The sequence below is a fragment of the Coffea arabica genome, chromosome 11e (assembly GCF_036785885.1).
Source record: "Coffea arabica cultivar ET-39 chromosome 11e, Coffea Arabica ET-39 HiFi, whole genome shotgun sequence".
NCBI classification, from domain to species: Eukaryota; Viridiplantae; Streptophyta; class Magnoliopsida; order Gentianales; family Rubiaceae; genus Coffea; species Coffea arabica.
This window is the reverse complement of record NC_092331.1, coordinates 51,457,751-51,474,569: the sequence shown is the minus strand read 5'-3', so window position 1 is coordinate 51,474,569 and position 16,819 is coordinate 51,457,751. Positions and strand designations below refer to the sequence as shown.

Below are 16,819 nucleotides of genomic sequence, written 5' to 3'. Positions count from 1 at the left end.
AGTACATAAATTATTGTATTTTCATTCGCAATATGAATGGCCGGCGTGATTTGGAAAAATTATGAATTTTAGAGAGTGTAAAGTGTCTAAAATGTAAAGAACTTGTGTAAACATAAAGGATGTAAAGTGTAATTAGTCCCTTTTTTTTTAAAAAAAATGGTAGTAACAATTTGGCAGTCAGTTTGACTGTATAACAAGCAGAGAGTATCGTCAAAGGTTAGCAATTCCCTTTTTTTTTAAAAAAAGCAATTCCAATTCCTATTCTTTCACCCAAAAAGCTTCCAAGAAAACTGCCCAAGTTACACTTTCATTCTTTATTTATGATGTTTGTGCATGTCACAGTCAATGGCAACACCAACATCTGATCAAGCACACATACAATCTAAATTGGAAGGTTCTCATGGATGGTTCTTGGACCCTTTTGAGGAAAGAGCTCAGGAATTTTAGATTTTCAGAAAGTGCTCTTCCTTTCTAAGATCAATGTACCTGTAAGAGTTCCAGGTCCTCTTATGCAAAAAGCCGTCAACTGGGAACTTGTGATAATCTATAGTAGTTCCATCACTTCCAACTTCAAGAAGATCAAAGGGCATATGCTAAGTCGAAGAAGATCACACCTCAATTTGTAGCATTACTTCAAAATTTGTTCAATTATTCTCAACTTACAAATCCAATAGCACTTTTAAATCTTAAACAATGACTATGGCTGAAACTCGATTACGCATGCAAAATAGCTATTGCATGTGTATGCAGAAATTTGATATGTCTACGTGCTTGCAAATTGTAACACCTAATTCAAATGTGTTATCTTGTCTTCTGTTTTTTTCCTTTTTTTTTCTATTTTGGGCACATATATAATACATGTCTGTTTTGTCAAAAATGGAACTGATCCTTTGTGGGAGCAGTAAACTGAGAATTCAATTTGTGTCAATTACGACCCTTTCTGAGTTATGGAATGGCAAAAAATTTTGCCTGACCTTTTGAATTGTTTGTCGATTTTAAGTATTGCATATCTAATTAATAATTATGATTACTCAGGGAATAAGAAATGACCCGAGATTTCATTTGCTATAGATGGCAAGTGGAGTTGAGCTCATAAAACTAATTATGCTTAAATGACTTCCCTAATAGTTTTTGTATTTTAAAAAATAAAACATTAGATTTAATCATTTTATCCTATATTATGAACTTAATAAAGAGATAAATATATTTAAAATTTTTCAAATTATATAATATCCAATACACTAATTACTTATTGAACTATGTATCTAAACAATATATTTAAAAATACTTAAACATTTAATAAGTACTTTTATTTAAATCTCTATTGGAGAAATACTTTTCAATAAGTTTTCGTAATCTGAAACAGCCTTATCAGTGCAGAAATTTTTCGATCGGAATAATATCTCTCCATATGTTCAAACTACCGTTATACATTGGACTTTCAACTCATTTTCTAAAGGTTTTGTAGCCTATAAATATTGAAGTTTTTTGGAGAATTTCATACGTACTTCTCTCAATAAGAGATCATTCTAAATATTATTTTCCTCATACTCTTTTCTTTCTCCCTCATTCTATTTTCTTTGGGCAAAGAAAGATATTGGGAAGCTTCTACTTCTCTTGGTTGTGCAGATCAAAGCGAAACAACAACTATAGAGTTGGACTGTTGTATCCGAGAGGCGGCGCACTAGACCTTCTGCATTGATTAAAATAAAAATACCGTAAGGGCGCGTATCATCTTAAAGAGAGCGTTCTACGTGCCTGAACCCTACCGAACTTTATAGTAGCTATCAAATTCAAGATAGTTGGATTGAAGATCAGAAGTTGTTCGTGTGCTCTCTTCCAATAATTTTAAGATCTAGTCCACGTATCAACCCATGCCAAATTAACTTTTGATGTTACAAATTATTTGCATTTATTAATGCAATATTGAGGTATGAGATTTTTGTTTATTTCTTTATTAAATTTTATCAGAGAAATTACGATTACTTATATGATTATTTTGGTCTAGAACCAATAACTATGGAATCATCAACCATGTGATGATGCAGCTGGATTGGAAAGCTGGTGCTTGGTTTCTTGATACATAGTATTCTAGGTTCTTTTGATCTGGTGAACTCCAATTCGCCAGTTTGCTCAAATCTGATTATGATCCCTATGTTTTAATTAAGGAGGTGGAAAAGTGATTAAATGTCCTCAAGAAGCAATTTAACAAGAAGGAATTCAATCTCTTCTTCCTTTTAGAGCAACCCATCCGTGACATCTTTAGCAATGTCCAGGATCAAGCGCTTCAAATTGGAGTATGATTTCCTCACAATATTCATCTACTCTTTCTACAAGTTTCACTTCATCGGCAGGGAGAAAATGCAATCTGAATTTGACAAAATTGATGCTGAATATCATGAGATGGGAAAGAATTTTATCGCTGCCTGTGAGTTTGTTAAAATTTCCAAACCGGTCGACGTATTTTCCAAATCGTTCAGAAATATTCAGGTTTTGAACCCTAAGTTCACCAAAATTTGTGATTACCTCTGGAGACACTCTGTTCAAGCTGGATTTTCCTCACATAGTTATGGTCATTTAAATCAGTTTGTCAAAGCCTTACAGGTCATGTCATAACATGTGTAACATATGCTAAAGTGCGCAAAGGAAGTTACTCTGCTAACAGACGCCTCTGGAAATTTCGCCATTGTTGAGCCTTCCAAAGGTCAAATGGGATAATTTCTAGATTTTTGTGTTCCTCTTCCTGTCCGATTCCTTCCTCCCGATTCAGTTTTCTGTTAATTTTATTGTATTGTGTCAACAGTGTCTTCTCCGGTTCGCTACTGGTCATTCCCTCCCCATTGATTGTCCTCTATTTTGGAGAGGTGTTGTAGAGGAACTTGCGTCCTCCAAAGAGTTCACCGACTTTATCTGGTGAAATCCTGCATCTCCGCAGCGAGTTCTCTAGTTTCTAGGGAATTTGCTACTTAATGGAGGCATCAATGGCGTTCGGTTCGTCCATAAACTGCCCCTGTTACGTGGGTGGATCTACAGAAGGGAGGGCATCTTACAGTCCAATTAACTGGTAATTGTAGCAAGGCCAATGAGATCCAATTTCAGGGAAGTAGGAGTTCTCAGGAAAATTCCTCCTCTTGGGCTGAGATAGTGAACAAAAATGAACGTAATTATTTTGTAAAACGATTATAAAGTAAGAAATTCAACTGTTGGTCTTAAAAATCGCGAGTAAAAACTTCAGATTTAAATTGCAATTTATTAGCATGACTATAGAATTCAAATTAGAATCGATTAATTAGATGGCCTTATACACAACTCAATAAATGAATTATCACCAAAAGAAAAAGACTACAAATATTGAATAGATTCACATGGTAAAATCAAATAAATATATATATGGATTTAAAATAAAATTGTTATATTTAAATCCATGTATATATTTATTGAATAGCATGTATACAATTACAATTAGTCTGTTTAAGCGAAATCAAATAAAGATATATTGCATGTTATTTATAATGTTCAGATAAAATCAAATATATATATATATATATATATAGATTTAAAAAAACCTATTTGTACATGGTCAATGAGGGATGAAATTATTTTTGTTTAATGTGAAGGATTAAAAAATTTATTTTGTGAAATGTGAGGGACGAAACAATTCATTTTGTGAAATGTAAATGACTATAGATCGGATAATATAAATTTTAATTTGACAATTTTACTCCTAAAAAATGATCACATATAAGGTACGTGATGAGGGGATCGAGCCATTTGTCATTTGGAGCTTCTTCCCAGTGGTCAAGGGTTTGATTCCTACCTCAATCAAGTTAACAAATTTTATTGCAGCTTGCTAGGTCGACAGGCAGGAGTAGTAGGAGACGTTCCCAATTTCACAAAATTTATTGCAACTTACCAGGTCGGTAGGCAAGAGCAGCAAGAGATGTTCCTTTTGTAATTAGGGGTGTAATCGAATCAAGTCGAGCTCGACTCTGAAACTCTCTACTCGAGCTCATCGAGCCCTTCAAATGTAGGCTTGAACTCGACTCGCGTATTAATCGAGCTTGTATTCAAGCTCAATCGAGCACCCATTTTCTTTTTTTTTCCCCTTCAAAATTATTTTCAAACCAATTTTCAAGCTGAATAGAACTCAGATCAAATGATTTCAAGCCAAACCCAAAGTCAAAATTTATGATTTCAATAACCACAATTCAACAAATTCATAAAATTAACAAATACCATGAACAAATCTGTGAACTACAAAGCAAATATTAAAACACAAATATCCAAAGAAAAAATACAAATCATATCAAATCTAGTCATCAATCAGGGATCCCAAAAACAACGAAGTTGAAAAGGCAAATAAGGTTTCCATCTTGTAGCCTTCAGCAATAAGTATTCATCACTTCGTAGATAATCAGTACTCATCATTTTGGGATACAAGATCCAAGAAGCTAAAAGTTTTAGAAACTAGAAAAAAAAAGAATTGATTAAAGAATAAGTCAACGAGCCATCAGACAAGAAGAAGATGGAAAGAAAGAGAGATCATACCAATTGGGCAAATGGAAGAAATAGTCAAAGAGGACGAAGGATGAAGGAGAGTTTTTGGTGAAAGTCAAAAGTCGTGAAGAAGAAAGAGCAATAGCGGTTGATGGAGAAAAAGTAAGGTTTTAGGTTTTTCTTGACAAATCCACATGTTATAAGTAATATTATAAATACAAAATATATATTTAATATATTTAATACATATGCTCGATTAAGCTCATGAGCACTCGAGTTTATTATTTTGAAACTCGAGTTCAACTCGATTTACTACTCGAGTAGCTCGAGCTCGATAAAATCGAGTCAAGTCGAGCATTTTTCGAGTTACTTGCGAGCAGGCTTGGCTCACTTACACCCCTGTTTGTAATAGAATGGGATTTCCCCTTCCCCAAAATCCCTCATTGTAATAGTATAGGATTTAAAAAAAAAAAAAAAGGAAGGAGAGCCCAAATTGAGAGAAAATGGACCAATCTGGACTCAATTTGAGCTCAATTTGGCGAAAAAGCAATGGAACAAAGGTGGAACAAGTAACAAACGAGGGCTGCTAGTATCATTTGGACCTAGGCCTGTCAACGGGTCGGGTCTAGACCTGGATCCGGACCGGATCCGTGAAATTATTGCGGGTATGGGTAGGGATTTAATTCCGTTTTCCGAATCCGGATCCGGATCCGTTTTGTCAAACAAAAAAACGGGTCGGATACGGAATATAGTATTCCGACCCGTATTAGACCCGGATCCGGATATAAATGAATTAATAATTTAAAAAATATATATTTATCAATATAATTTGATTAGGGTGATGTATTTTAATAAAGTTAATTTTGATTTCTTTTCTTATTTGATTTTTTCTTTGCATTAGTTAGAAATTAGTTTACAAATATATTTTTTTCTCATTTTTATTAGAAATTATAAAATTTGGTAAATTTGTTCGGGTAGACCCGGATCCGGATCCGGGACCCGTCGGATCCGGATCCGGAACATAGAATAAAAGACCCGTCGGGTAAACGGGTCGGATCCGGATCCAGCATAGTAATTCGGGTCCGGGTCCGGAATAATGAATTCCGGCCCGGACCCAGCCCGTTGACAGCCCTATTTGGACCCGTGGGCGGATTCACCAGAACCAACGCCAGACATGAAATTGGACATCAGGCCAATCTTCTTCTAGTTTCAGCTTCGCCCAATGACTGGCGCCAAACAGCAAGACAGTCATTGGGCTGGACTTCATTGGAATTTGGCACAAATGTGAATTTTGTTGGCTCCAAAAAGCCCAGTCCTACCATATTTGGGTTATTTTAAAAAATTAGAATTATCTAGAATACTTTTAGGGTGAGAAAGCATTAAATTAGGGTTATTTAGTATGTTAGAGAGATAACCACCAGCTCTTGGGCTGGTGGCCACCACCAAGCCCTTAAGGCTTTGGTGGGGTGGGAGGCAAGGGTTCAAACCTTACCTCCCACCAAAATGCCACTCTTGTGGCTCTGCTTCAAATCCAGATGGGTGTGTAGTGCACCCGTCTGGTTCGGTGGTGGTTCTGTCCCCATCGGTCCCCATAGGCTCAGTTGAGCCTCCCCCGTAGATAGAGTAGGAGTAGGGATGACAATTGACAAAAAAAAAAAAAAAAGTATGTTAGAGAGATCAAGATCAAGAGAACGTCAGTCGGAATCAATGAGCAATCAACGCGGGGACTAGAGAATCAAAAATTGAGAAGTTTTTCTTACTTTATTTTCTAAATTGTATTTCTTTTCTTGAATTCTTGATTTATATCATGTTTATGTTAAACTACTCTGTTACTAGGGTTAGGATTTTGTGAAAGAGTATTGGTTAATTATTTTAGTTAAATTCTTTACTTTTGTCTTGATTTATCTGTTTTATTTTAATTACATGCTTGTATTTAGCCACCATACACGTGCTTTTAAGAATTGTATTGAACTGAGAAGAGATATACAATCGTGTACTAAATAAATAAACATACTTAGCGTAATAATGAGAGTAGGTTAGGATTTGTATGGCGTAATTAAATCACATAAGATCTTAAAGGATTTAATTAAATACTTATGATTTCAAGAGAGATGTGAGATTTAATTGAGCACAATTTAGATGTATGGAGAGATAATTTAAAATATCTATGTGTGATACATTCTTGCCATATTAAGAAAAATAATTGGATAATTAATTAAAACTCTGGATCAAAATCTGAAACCTTAATTTTTTGTCAAGTGTTTTCTCAACTCTATTTAATTTGCCATGATTATTTATTTATAATTTTAAGTATATTTGAATTTGAATTTTATTATTTTCTAAAATAATTAAAGTAGAAAAAATTGACTCATCCTGGTTCGACCCTTAGAATATTCCATGATGGCTATGTGCGCTTGTAAAAATAGCAGATCACTAGAGTTCTGTCAACAAGATCTTTCAAATAACCTTCTTCTGCATTTTCCACTTTCTTTTCTTCATTAGACAAGGTAAATCCCTTTGCTGTCCATGATCTGATTAATTTCTTCACGGGGATTTCATGGTTTTGAGGAAATGTTCCAAGATAAAAGGCAGCATAATTTTAAATAATTGGGCAAGGGCAAATTGTTACTCTGATTTAGGTATTTTTGTACTAAGTCTGTTATGAGAAAAACCCAATGGCCTGCTACTTCAGATGCTACTCTATGTGCTAGGTAATTTGGAAAAGATTATTCCATGACTTTCTCAACTCAATAGGTAGCCTCTGTCAACTATTCCAGAATACATTAAAAACAACAGGAAAAGTGATCCTTTCTCTGTTTGCAGTTGAACTGCAAGTATCATAGAAGCCATAAGCAGAACCTGTTGGAAAAATAATCCTGATTGCATATTCAAACTGTATGTCAATTTGGAGAAATCTTATGAATATCAGTTCACATTGTCGAGCACGGATCACATCTCATAGCCAGAAAAATTACAAACTTCTCTGAATGGTTAGTGTGGTTGATATATTTTTAAACCACCAGTTATAATATAAATAATCTGAAAACAAATTGGCCAATTATTCAGACAAGTTTAATGTGTCTTATTACAATTGATTTTTCCTGCTATTTTATATGACACAATTATATGTTTCAGTGATTTCATTTATCAGCTCTATAGTGCTTATATTTCCTTAAAATTCTGCAGTTTAACACTCCGATTCTTCTGTTTTTACTTCTGGATGCAGAAAGTTGGCTAAACTTCTGCAACTCACGGCTGATAATAGTGGTTTCTACTTTCCACTACATGAGCTAGTGTAGCACACGTTCTCTAGCTAAGGCTTGCAGTTTAGAAGACTAAAAAACAGGAGATATGAATAAGATAACACATGGGAATAATTCATTGACTTATGAATTCTTGTAAAGCATGAAAGAACCTCAGACTTTTTTAAGATTCACTACTCTTTCACTTGCACTAGATGGAGCCACAATTCTTCTTCTAAGCAGTAGAGAAAGACATCATATGAATGATCAGAACTGGAGCAGCCTGGAAAGCTGTTGCATTAAAGGTAAAATTCAGAAGAACAAACTAAGACCAAAGCTACTAGACATAGCATGGATTTCTTTAGGAGTATCGATGAATATCGATACAGGTACGTGCTGAGTTAGCCTTCGAACTTTGTTATTTTTGTCCTTTTCTTAAATTGGTATGATTTTATGCTCTTGGCATGTTAGACAAGATAAATTGAAATAAGATAAAGAATTAAATGAAGCAAATCAAAAAATGGTATAGACAAAAAGCAGAATAACAAAGAAGTGAAACTACCAAGGTTTTGGATTCAGTTTTCTGAATTACATATTGGGAAATGATCATGAGGTGATGAACATGCTATGAATTGAGCAAGAGACTTCGGCAACAACTGATGGATGTTTAAATGTAGTTGGCTCACGACATCAAAAGATCTTGACGCATTGAGGAGGATCCAGTAGAGCTGATTGAGAAGCCAGATAACAAGTTGATGACTCTTCCATTCAAATAGCTGAAAGCTGAACTTTTAAATGTCATACATCAAAAGAAAGATGGCTGTCGAAATGAAATGCAATGCACTTCTGCTTGCTAACTTACGATGCTTGGATGAGAACATCTTTGACTAGAAAGTTTCTCTAGTTTTCTTTGAAGTACGGGTGAATGATGACCTTCAATTTGTCATTCCCCATGTATTTCTGTGATTCTCGAATTTGCCTAGCCGAATCTAATGCAGACTGTGATGAACGATACACCTCAATTCTGTCCAGTGTACAGTTCTCTCTAAAGCTGGATGGAATTTCCTCCAGATCTAGACATCCATTAAGCACCAATTGCTCGAGGCAAGGGAAGCTGCTACTTGAGGCAATCCACTGTTGAAGATTTATGTGTGAAAGTTTCAAGAACTTGAGATGACAAAATTCCTTGTCGCTTCCTTCCCATAGTGGTCCACTAAAGAAATTGTCCTTTATTTTCAGAATCTCCAAGTTTGGTAGCATTGCAATGACTGACATTTCTTTCCAATCTAAGTGACTACCTACTAGAGTCAGCTTCTTCAGGTTAGGAGGAAATTTACTTGGCTGAGGAAGGCAGAATTTTATCACACCTAAAGTTTGATACTCAAATTTTAACCTCTTTAACGAATTTAGACTAGAAAGATCAGGGAACTCAAAATTTTTGGCATTGTTTGACAAAGTTAGATGCAATCCCATCCTTATAAGATTTGGCATTCTCGCCAATATGTTCTGGAAAGAACCACCTGAAGGACATACTTGGGAAATTGTTTGCAGATTATACAACATCAAGGGACTTGAGGAGCTCAAACCAGCATCTTCAAATTCCAGCTCACTTGAGATATGCAAGTGCCTTAGTTTTACCAGCTTCCAAATATCTTGTTGCAAAGTCACACTTGCTTTTTCAGTACAAAGAATGAAAGTTTCTAAGTTCCAAAAGTTTGACAGCAGGGATAGATATCTGAGGCAAAAAATCCGGAGTGCCAAGTACTTTAGGTGAACTAGCTGCAGTATCTCCATGGGGAAGTTTTCTAGGATGATGTACTCTAAATCCAACACTCTGAGAAGCTTATATACAAGGGACTTTTGTTCATCAAGATATATACTCAAGTGGGTGATATTGACATGATTTGACTGGACATGGTGGAAACTGTAAGAATGGAAGCATCCAGAAGTTGGCTCTTGCTTCTTGCGGCAATGGATCAATTTATTTTCTGCAGCACATGCAAAAAAGTAGTTATACAAGGTAGGATGGGAAGGCGAGAAAAGAGAGAGCTGTCGATATCTGCAAATTGGCCACAACAATTTGCTATCTTTGCCTTTCTTGAAACATAAATATCTCAACAGATCATGGATATAGCACGTCTTTATGCCACCATTGGACCTTCTCTTGGATACAACAACTAAACTTCTATCAACAAGATCTCTCAGATAATCCTCCGCCACATCTTCTAGTTTCTCTTCTCTAGTGTCCTTTATAAATCCCTCTGCAATCCACGACCACACTAACTTCACAGGGATTTCATAGTTTTGTGGAAATGATGCAATATGAAGAAAGCAGGATTTTAGGTGATTAGGCAAGTGCTCATAACTTGATGCTAAAATATCTATGAACTGTCCCTCTTCACCATGTATACATGAACCAATATTTTGGACAATATAAGTCCACCACTCTGGCGTCTTATCTTTCTTTGCTACTCCAGCCAAAACTACAATTGCAAGGGGCAGTCCCTTGCTTCTTCCAACAATTTCACTACCTAATTCCATTAGCTCTCTAGGACAGCTTTCATTGTGAGCAAAAACTTTACTCACAAATAAATTCCAACTTTCAATCTGACCAAGAAACTGCAAATTATGGATGGAAACAGGAGCACTTATTTCTATAACCACATTTTGCATACGACAAGTAACAAGAATTTTGCTACCAGTATTATCATCTGGAAGATACTGTTTCAACCATGAATTCCAAATGAATGAACCCCATATAGCATCAAGGACAATAAAGTATCTCTTCCCTTTTAAATACTCGTATAATTTATCTCCCATTTCCTGATTAGTCATTTTATGCAGAGAGGCATTGTCAAGGATAACTGAACTTAATAGGTTATAAAGCACATTCTTTACCTTCTGTCCTTCTGCTAGACAAGCCCATCCGCGAACATGGAAGTGATAAACAACTCGTGGATCATTGTACAATCTTTTAGCCAAAGTCGTCTTCCCAATTCCTGCCATCCCAACAAGGGAAATCACTTCCAGTTGTTTCTGATCCCCTGTAAGCCTGTCCAGCAGTGTGATTGCTTCATCATCAAAACCTACCATCTTGTCTTCCTCCAACTGAATGGAACTGCTGCTCTTGGTTATTGATGAAACTTCACCTGAAACTTCTGCCACTTCATTGGATTCCATGGAAGACCTCAAGGCATCATGAGGAATTTCCAAGATCACGTTCTTGAATAATTCAATCTGTTTTGCTTGAAGAGCAAGCTCTGGATAACTCTTGAACAAACTACCAGTCTCCATTCCAGAGATTCCACCATTCTTCGTGAGAGCATTGATTTCATAAGGGTCCACGGATTGTAGTATCTTCAAGAGCACTTCTCTAATCTCTGTAACCAAGAAAAAGTGGAGTTGCCTTTGGTCAAAGGGGGATTCTCTTGTTCTTTCCAGGAAGGATTTTATGATTTTGAGATTCTCAAAGAGAGAAATCATAACTTGATTTTCTTTGACAGGCATTGAACATGGGGAACTAGCCTTTTCCAACATCAATTCAAGATCCTCAAGTAGAAACTCTACAACTGTGTGAGCTTCATCCATCTCTCTCTATTCTCAAATGTCGTAACAATTTTTTGTTTTGGTTGATCACTGAGGTACTTCTTGACTTGTTTCATTTGAGGCGGCCTTTTATGGATGATTTTGACCGGGCTTTCTAGTAGACCATCTCTACTGATTCCAGGATAGTCTACAAGCAAACCCGATCCATAACAGAATCAAGCGTTCGGTTTAGGCTAATAAATACTTGTTTATTAATTTTGTCTTTAATTCAAATGCGACAGAAGATAACTAGTCTACCGAGTGGTTGGAGCCTGGAGGCTTTCGTGACTGGGTAAGCATTGACGAAATGCACTCCGAGAAGCAATCAAGGTCGATTGAACCACCTAATTAGTGTGATATATTAGGGCAATTACATGAGACCAAGTTATCATAAGCAGTTGCGTTGACTACAATTTTGTAGTTTTGAGATAATCAAACTAGATTAAAGCTCTATTTGATAACATAATTCAGTACTTAAATTTAGTATGTTTAGACCGTAACATGTACAAACGTATTTGATAACAAAAAATAGAACGTGTTAATTAATTAAGTAGATTTCAATTACCTAGGCAAGACTTACTCCAAAAAAATAAGTAAAAAATTATTTACTTATCATTTAATGCAAAATACGCTTAAATGTTAGGATTTTAATATTTAACAATTTAATTGTTTAACAAATTTAGATTTTAGACTTTAGATTTTAAAATTTAGAATTCATATTTTAGTTTTATCAAACACACGCTAAGTTTAAGTTTGACTCCCATGCATGGCTAGACAATTTTTCAAAGGTGAATTACATGTAATCCCCTTGTGATTTTGCACAATGCCACATAATCCACTCTAAGATTTTAAAATAGCCATATAACCCTCTTATGCTTTTATATAAAGTGAAAAAAACTTTTATACAAGAGGGTTACTAATTACTATTAATCTACCCTTATATTTTCACAAAAAAAAAAAGCTAATTTAAGGGCTAAGTAATGGCAATGATGATAAAATGTATAATTCCTAAGGACTATGTTACCATGATGTATAATACTTCCTTATTCCCGACCCAAATACCCTTTTCCTCATGTCTTAATCTCACTATGCATAGTGAGCCCATTAATCACATTTTTAAAGAAGGTATAGCTGTGTTATTGCCCTGTTCCCAAAGATGTCTAATCCTACAGTTTGGACTCTAAACCTTATACAGTTGGTTGTATGCTCGCTCTATCCTTGGCCTAGCACAATGCAGAGTAGCCCGTGAAATGTTTTGCCTCCCGTTCCTAAGTGATATTATGGAACAACATGAGAGAGTTATCCAAAAAAAAAAAAAAAAAAAAGGTAAATCACACTTTACTTCCATTTACCTCCATGTGGTTTAGCACTTTTCCACTTAATTCTCCCGTGATTTCAAAAGCTATATACAACATTCTCATAGTTTGAACTAAAACGTTAAAGTGATAGAATTTACATTTCATAATAAAATCAACTAAAATATCAAAAGTACCCCTATATAAAGTTGAAAATATTTTATTAACCATAAGGGGTTATGGTTATGTATATATTTTGAAAATTATAAGAGAATTATATAGTAAAACACTAAACTATAAGAGAGTTATGTGATAAATTATAAAATTATAAAGGGGTTAAAGTGTCATGTATATTATATTTATATATTTTAGTCACTTCAACCATTTTAGTTTAAACAAAGGTAATCTCGACATTTTCTTGGATTTCGTTACAGAGAATCATTTCCGTTATTTTGACACTTTTATCCAAATCATAAGAGATTATGCACAGATTTTAAAACTAATAGGGAGATTATGTGAAAAGTCACCAAATCACAAGGAGATAAAATGTATTTTACCCCCCAAAAAAACTATCTTTTTGCACCTTTGCTTCCCAAAGTTTTGCCTCCGTTTTTCCTCTTTCAATGGAGGAAACTAGGAATGTGATAATATATGGCGCTTTGTTGAACCATTGGAACAAGATGCTCTTCAACTTTGTCAATTGAATATACCAACAAAAAGTATCCTACTTACACCCCACGATTCGGTGAGTAAGAAACAAATTAAACCCAATAAATTAATGATGAGACAAACCAACTTGTCTTTGGCCTATCGGCCGAATGTTAAAAATCCAGCACCTATTGATGAAAAAATCCGTAGAAGGTAGGATAGTGCATTCATATGAGTTGGATAAAATTTTCCCTTTAGCCCCTTACATGACTCAATTGTGTTCTTCCTTCTAATTTGGAATGGATTAGAAATAGTATAGATGTTATTAAAACAAGAAAGCAACTGAAAACTTTGCTTGAGAATGAAATGCTAAAAAAATATATACGGTACCTTCTAAACTAATAAACTTGGTTTAACAATTATGAATTTTTTTTACAAGAATCATGAGGGAATGAACATATGGAGAAACACCGTACAAAAAATTTTAACAGCAGCTGAAAATTGTAGTTATTTATTTACATGCTATTGGCAGATGGCATTGGTCGAAGTAAGACCAAAACTTGCAGAGCTGAGAAACCAGGCAAAATGTTGACAACAGTTTGATTCAATTCCTGTCATTAAAATGAAACCAAAACTGGAATTACTGAGCTTTAAATATCATATCACACCCCTAATAACAATTTATGCAGCGAATGATTGAAACCTAAGAAGCCATTTCAAACTTTCTGAAAATTCTTTTCTATTTCCATAAATGCTCAGACATCAAAGACTGAAAGATCCCTCTATTCCACTTCACAGACCTTGAGTTCAAAATTACCCATATACTTCTGTGATTCTTGAATTTGCCAAACAGAATCTGCTGCAGCTGGTGATGAATGACTGACCTCAATCATCTGCAGAGTTTGGATATCTCCAATGCTAGGTGGTATTTCCTCCAGTACTAGACATCTATGCAGCACCAAGTGCTCGAGGCAAGGGAAGCTGCTACTCGAGGCAATCCAGCGTTGAAGATTTGTATGTGAAAGTTTCAAGAATTTGAGATGATGAAACCCCTCACCACTAGTTTCCCATTGCTGTCCATTGAAGAAATTGTTTTTCACTTTTAGAACTTCTAAGTTTGGCAACCTCCCAATGGTTGACATCTCTTTCCAATCCAGACTACCTATCAGAGTCAGCTTCTTCAAGCTTGGAGGAAATGAAGTTGGTTGAGGACTACTGTAACAGAACTGTAGTGTTCCCCAAGTTTGAATATCAAATTTTAATGTTTCCAGTAGTTTTAAAATGGAAAGATCATGGAACAGAAAATCTTTAGCAGTGTTTGAAAAAGATAGAATGCATCCTAAGTTTACTAGATTGGGCATCTTTGCCAATATATCCTTGATACAACTTGAAGGACATAACTGAGAAATGGTTTGCAGATTGTCCAGCATAAAGGGACTTGAAGAACTTGAACAGGCTCTTTCAAATTCCAGCTCCCCTGAAATGTGCAAATGCCTTAGGTTTACCATTTTCCAAATGTCATGTGGTAAGGTGACAGTTGCCCCCTTTTCTGTGACAAGAATGAAGGTTTCCAGGTTCCAAAAGTTACACAGGAGTGGAAGCTTCCTCAGGGAAGGAATATTAAGTGACAAGTACTTCAAATGAACCATCACTAATATCTCTAGAGGAAAGACTTGTAGGATGATGTTTTCTAAATCCAACACTATGAGAAGTTTTGTCACTAATGATTCCGTCTTAGGAAAACTTATCCTCAAGTCTTTCAGAGAATCAAAGAAATGATAAGGTGGATCTAGATCTGGTACACCTTGAGCATAGTAGAGAAGAAAAGTTAACTGAGCAGTTGAGAAAAGAGAAGTTTGTTCATAAATACAAATTGGCCTCAGCAGCATGTTATCCTTAGCTTTCTTGAGACATAAATCCCACAAGAAATCATGGATATAGCAAGTCTTTATCCCACCATTGGATCTTCTCTTGGAAACTATAACTAGACTTCTGTCAACTAGATACGACAGATAATCGTCTGCTACATCTTCCGTTTTCTTTTCTCCATTATGCTTTATGAATCTCCCAGCAGTCCATGACCGGACTAATTTCTTGACAGGGATTTCATAGCCTTTAGGAAATGATCCTAGATGAAGAAAGCATGGTTTCAACCAGTCAGGCAAGTGCTCATAACCAATGGCTAAAATATGCATGAGTTGTTCTTCTTCACCCCTAACAGCCGAAGTCATATCTTCAGCAATATGCATCCACCACTCTCGCGAGATATCTTTCTGTAGAACTCCAGCTAAAACAACAATTGAAAGTGGGAGTCCACAGCACTTTGAAACAATTTCCTTTCCTACTTCCATCAACTCAAGGGGGCATCTCGTATTGGTAAATACTTTACTCTCAAATAATCTCCAACTCTCACTATGGCTTAAATAGCGCAAAAAATGAAGGGGGCTGCTTGGGTTCAATCTCAAAACTACTTCTTTGGTCCTGCTAGTCAACAAAATTTTACTACCAGCACAATCATTTGGGAAGAATCTACCAAAGCCCCTCAGAGAAAATGGATCCCAGTTCCTTAAACCATCAATCACAATCAAATATCTCTTCCCCTTTAAACAGTTCATTAACTTCTCTTCCATTTGCTTGTAAGTCATTTTATTTACGTTTTCTTTGGCATTGATAATGCAACTTAAGATGTCCTGCAATATATTGTTTACCTCAAGTAGACCACTATCACTAGTGGTTGCCCATCCTCGTACATGGAAGTGATGAACAACAACTGGATCATTGTACAATGTTTTTGCCAATTTTGTCTTGCCAATTCCTGCCATCCCAACAATGGAAATCACTTCAAGCTGCATCTGTTCCCCGCCAGTAAGCCTGTCCAGCAGTGCAGTTGCCTCATCCTGAAAGCCTACCATCTTTTCATCCATTAGAAAGCTGAGAGTTCTGCTCCTGGTTTTCAATGAAACTTCTCCAACATCTTTGATTGTTGTCACAGAGGGACCAATTAAGGCATCATTGTGAATTTCCAAAATCTCTTTCTTGTACAAGTCAATCTGTTTTGCTCGAAAGGAAAACTCAGGTGAAAGCTGAAAGAGACTGCCAATCGCCGTTCCAAAATTTCCTTCATTCTTTGTGAAAGTATTGACGATATAAGAGTCAACATCCACCAACATCTTCAAGACCACATCTCTAATCTCTGTGACAAAGAAAGATTGGAGTTGCTTTTGATCAATGGGGCCATGTTGAATTCTTTCCAGAAAAGATTTTTTGATTTTGAGATCTTCATAGAGTGAAATCACCATTGGACTCTCTCCAGAAAGGACCGAATATGAGTTATCTCTCAGTGCCAATTCAAGGTCCTCAAGTAGCAAGTCCACAAGAATCTTAGCTTCATCCATCTGACTTCAGTGGTGGAGTTGAGATGACTAGTTTCTTTAAGCAAGTGTTGGAATGAAATAGTTGTATTCTCATTCAGGCCATATTTTTGCATTCATGGAGATTGGAAATCTAATCAAAATTGACTTTTCTTCTTCCTTTGTTAATTCGCTTCTTTGA

The 16,819-nt window shown here is 35.7% G+C and overlaps 2 protein-coding genes across 2 annotated transcripts; both read right to left on the bottom strand.

Annotated features, from left to right (window-relative positions):
- Positions 1-8,639: 8,639 nt before the first annotated feature.
- Positions 8,640-11,327, bottom strand: LOC113718456 (putative late blight resistance protein homolog R1A-3). Its single transcript, XM_027243360.1, has one exon. It carries the CDS (start codon positions 11,325-11,327, stop codon positions 8,640-8,642), a length of 2,688 nt encoding a protein of 895 aa, XP_027099161.1.
- A 2,455-nt stretch (positions 11,328-13,782) lies between these two features.
- On the bottom strand, positions 13,783-16,662 carry LOC113717642 (putative late blight resistance protein homolog R1B-17). Its single transcript, XM_027242413.2, has 2 exons — positions 14,068-16,662; positions 13,783-13,878 (listed from the first exon to the last, which is right to left on the bottom strand). The coding sequence occupies exons 1-2, from the start codon at positions 16,660-16,662 to the stop codon at positions 13,783-13,785; spliced, it is 2,691 nt and encodes an 896-aa protein (XP_027098214.1).
- Between the last annotated feature and the right edge of the window lie 157 nt (positions 16,663-16,819).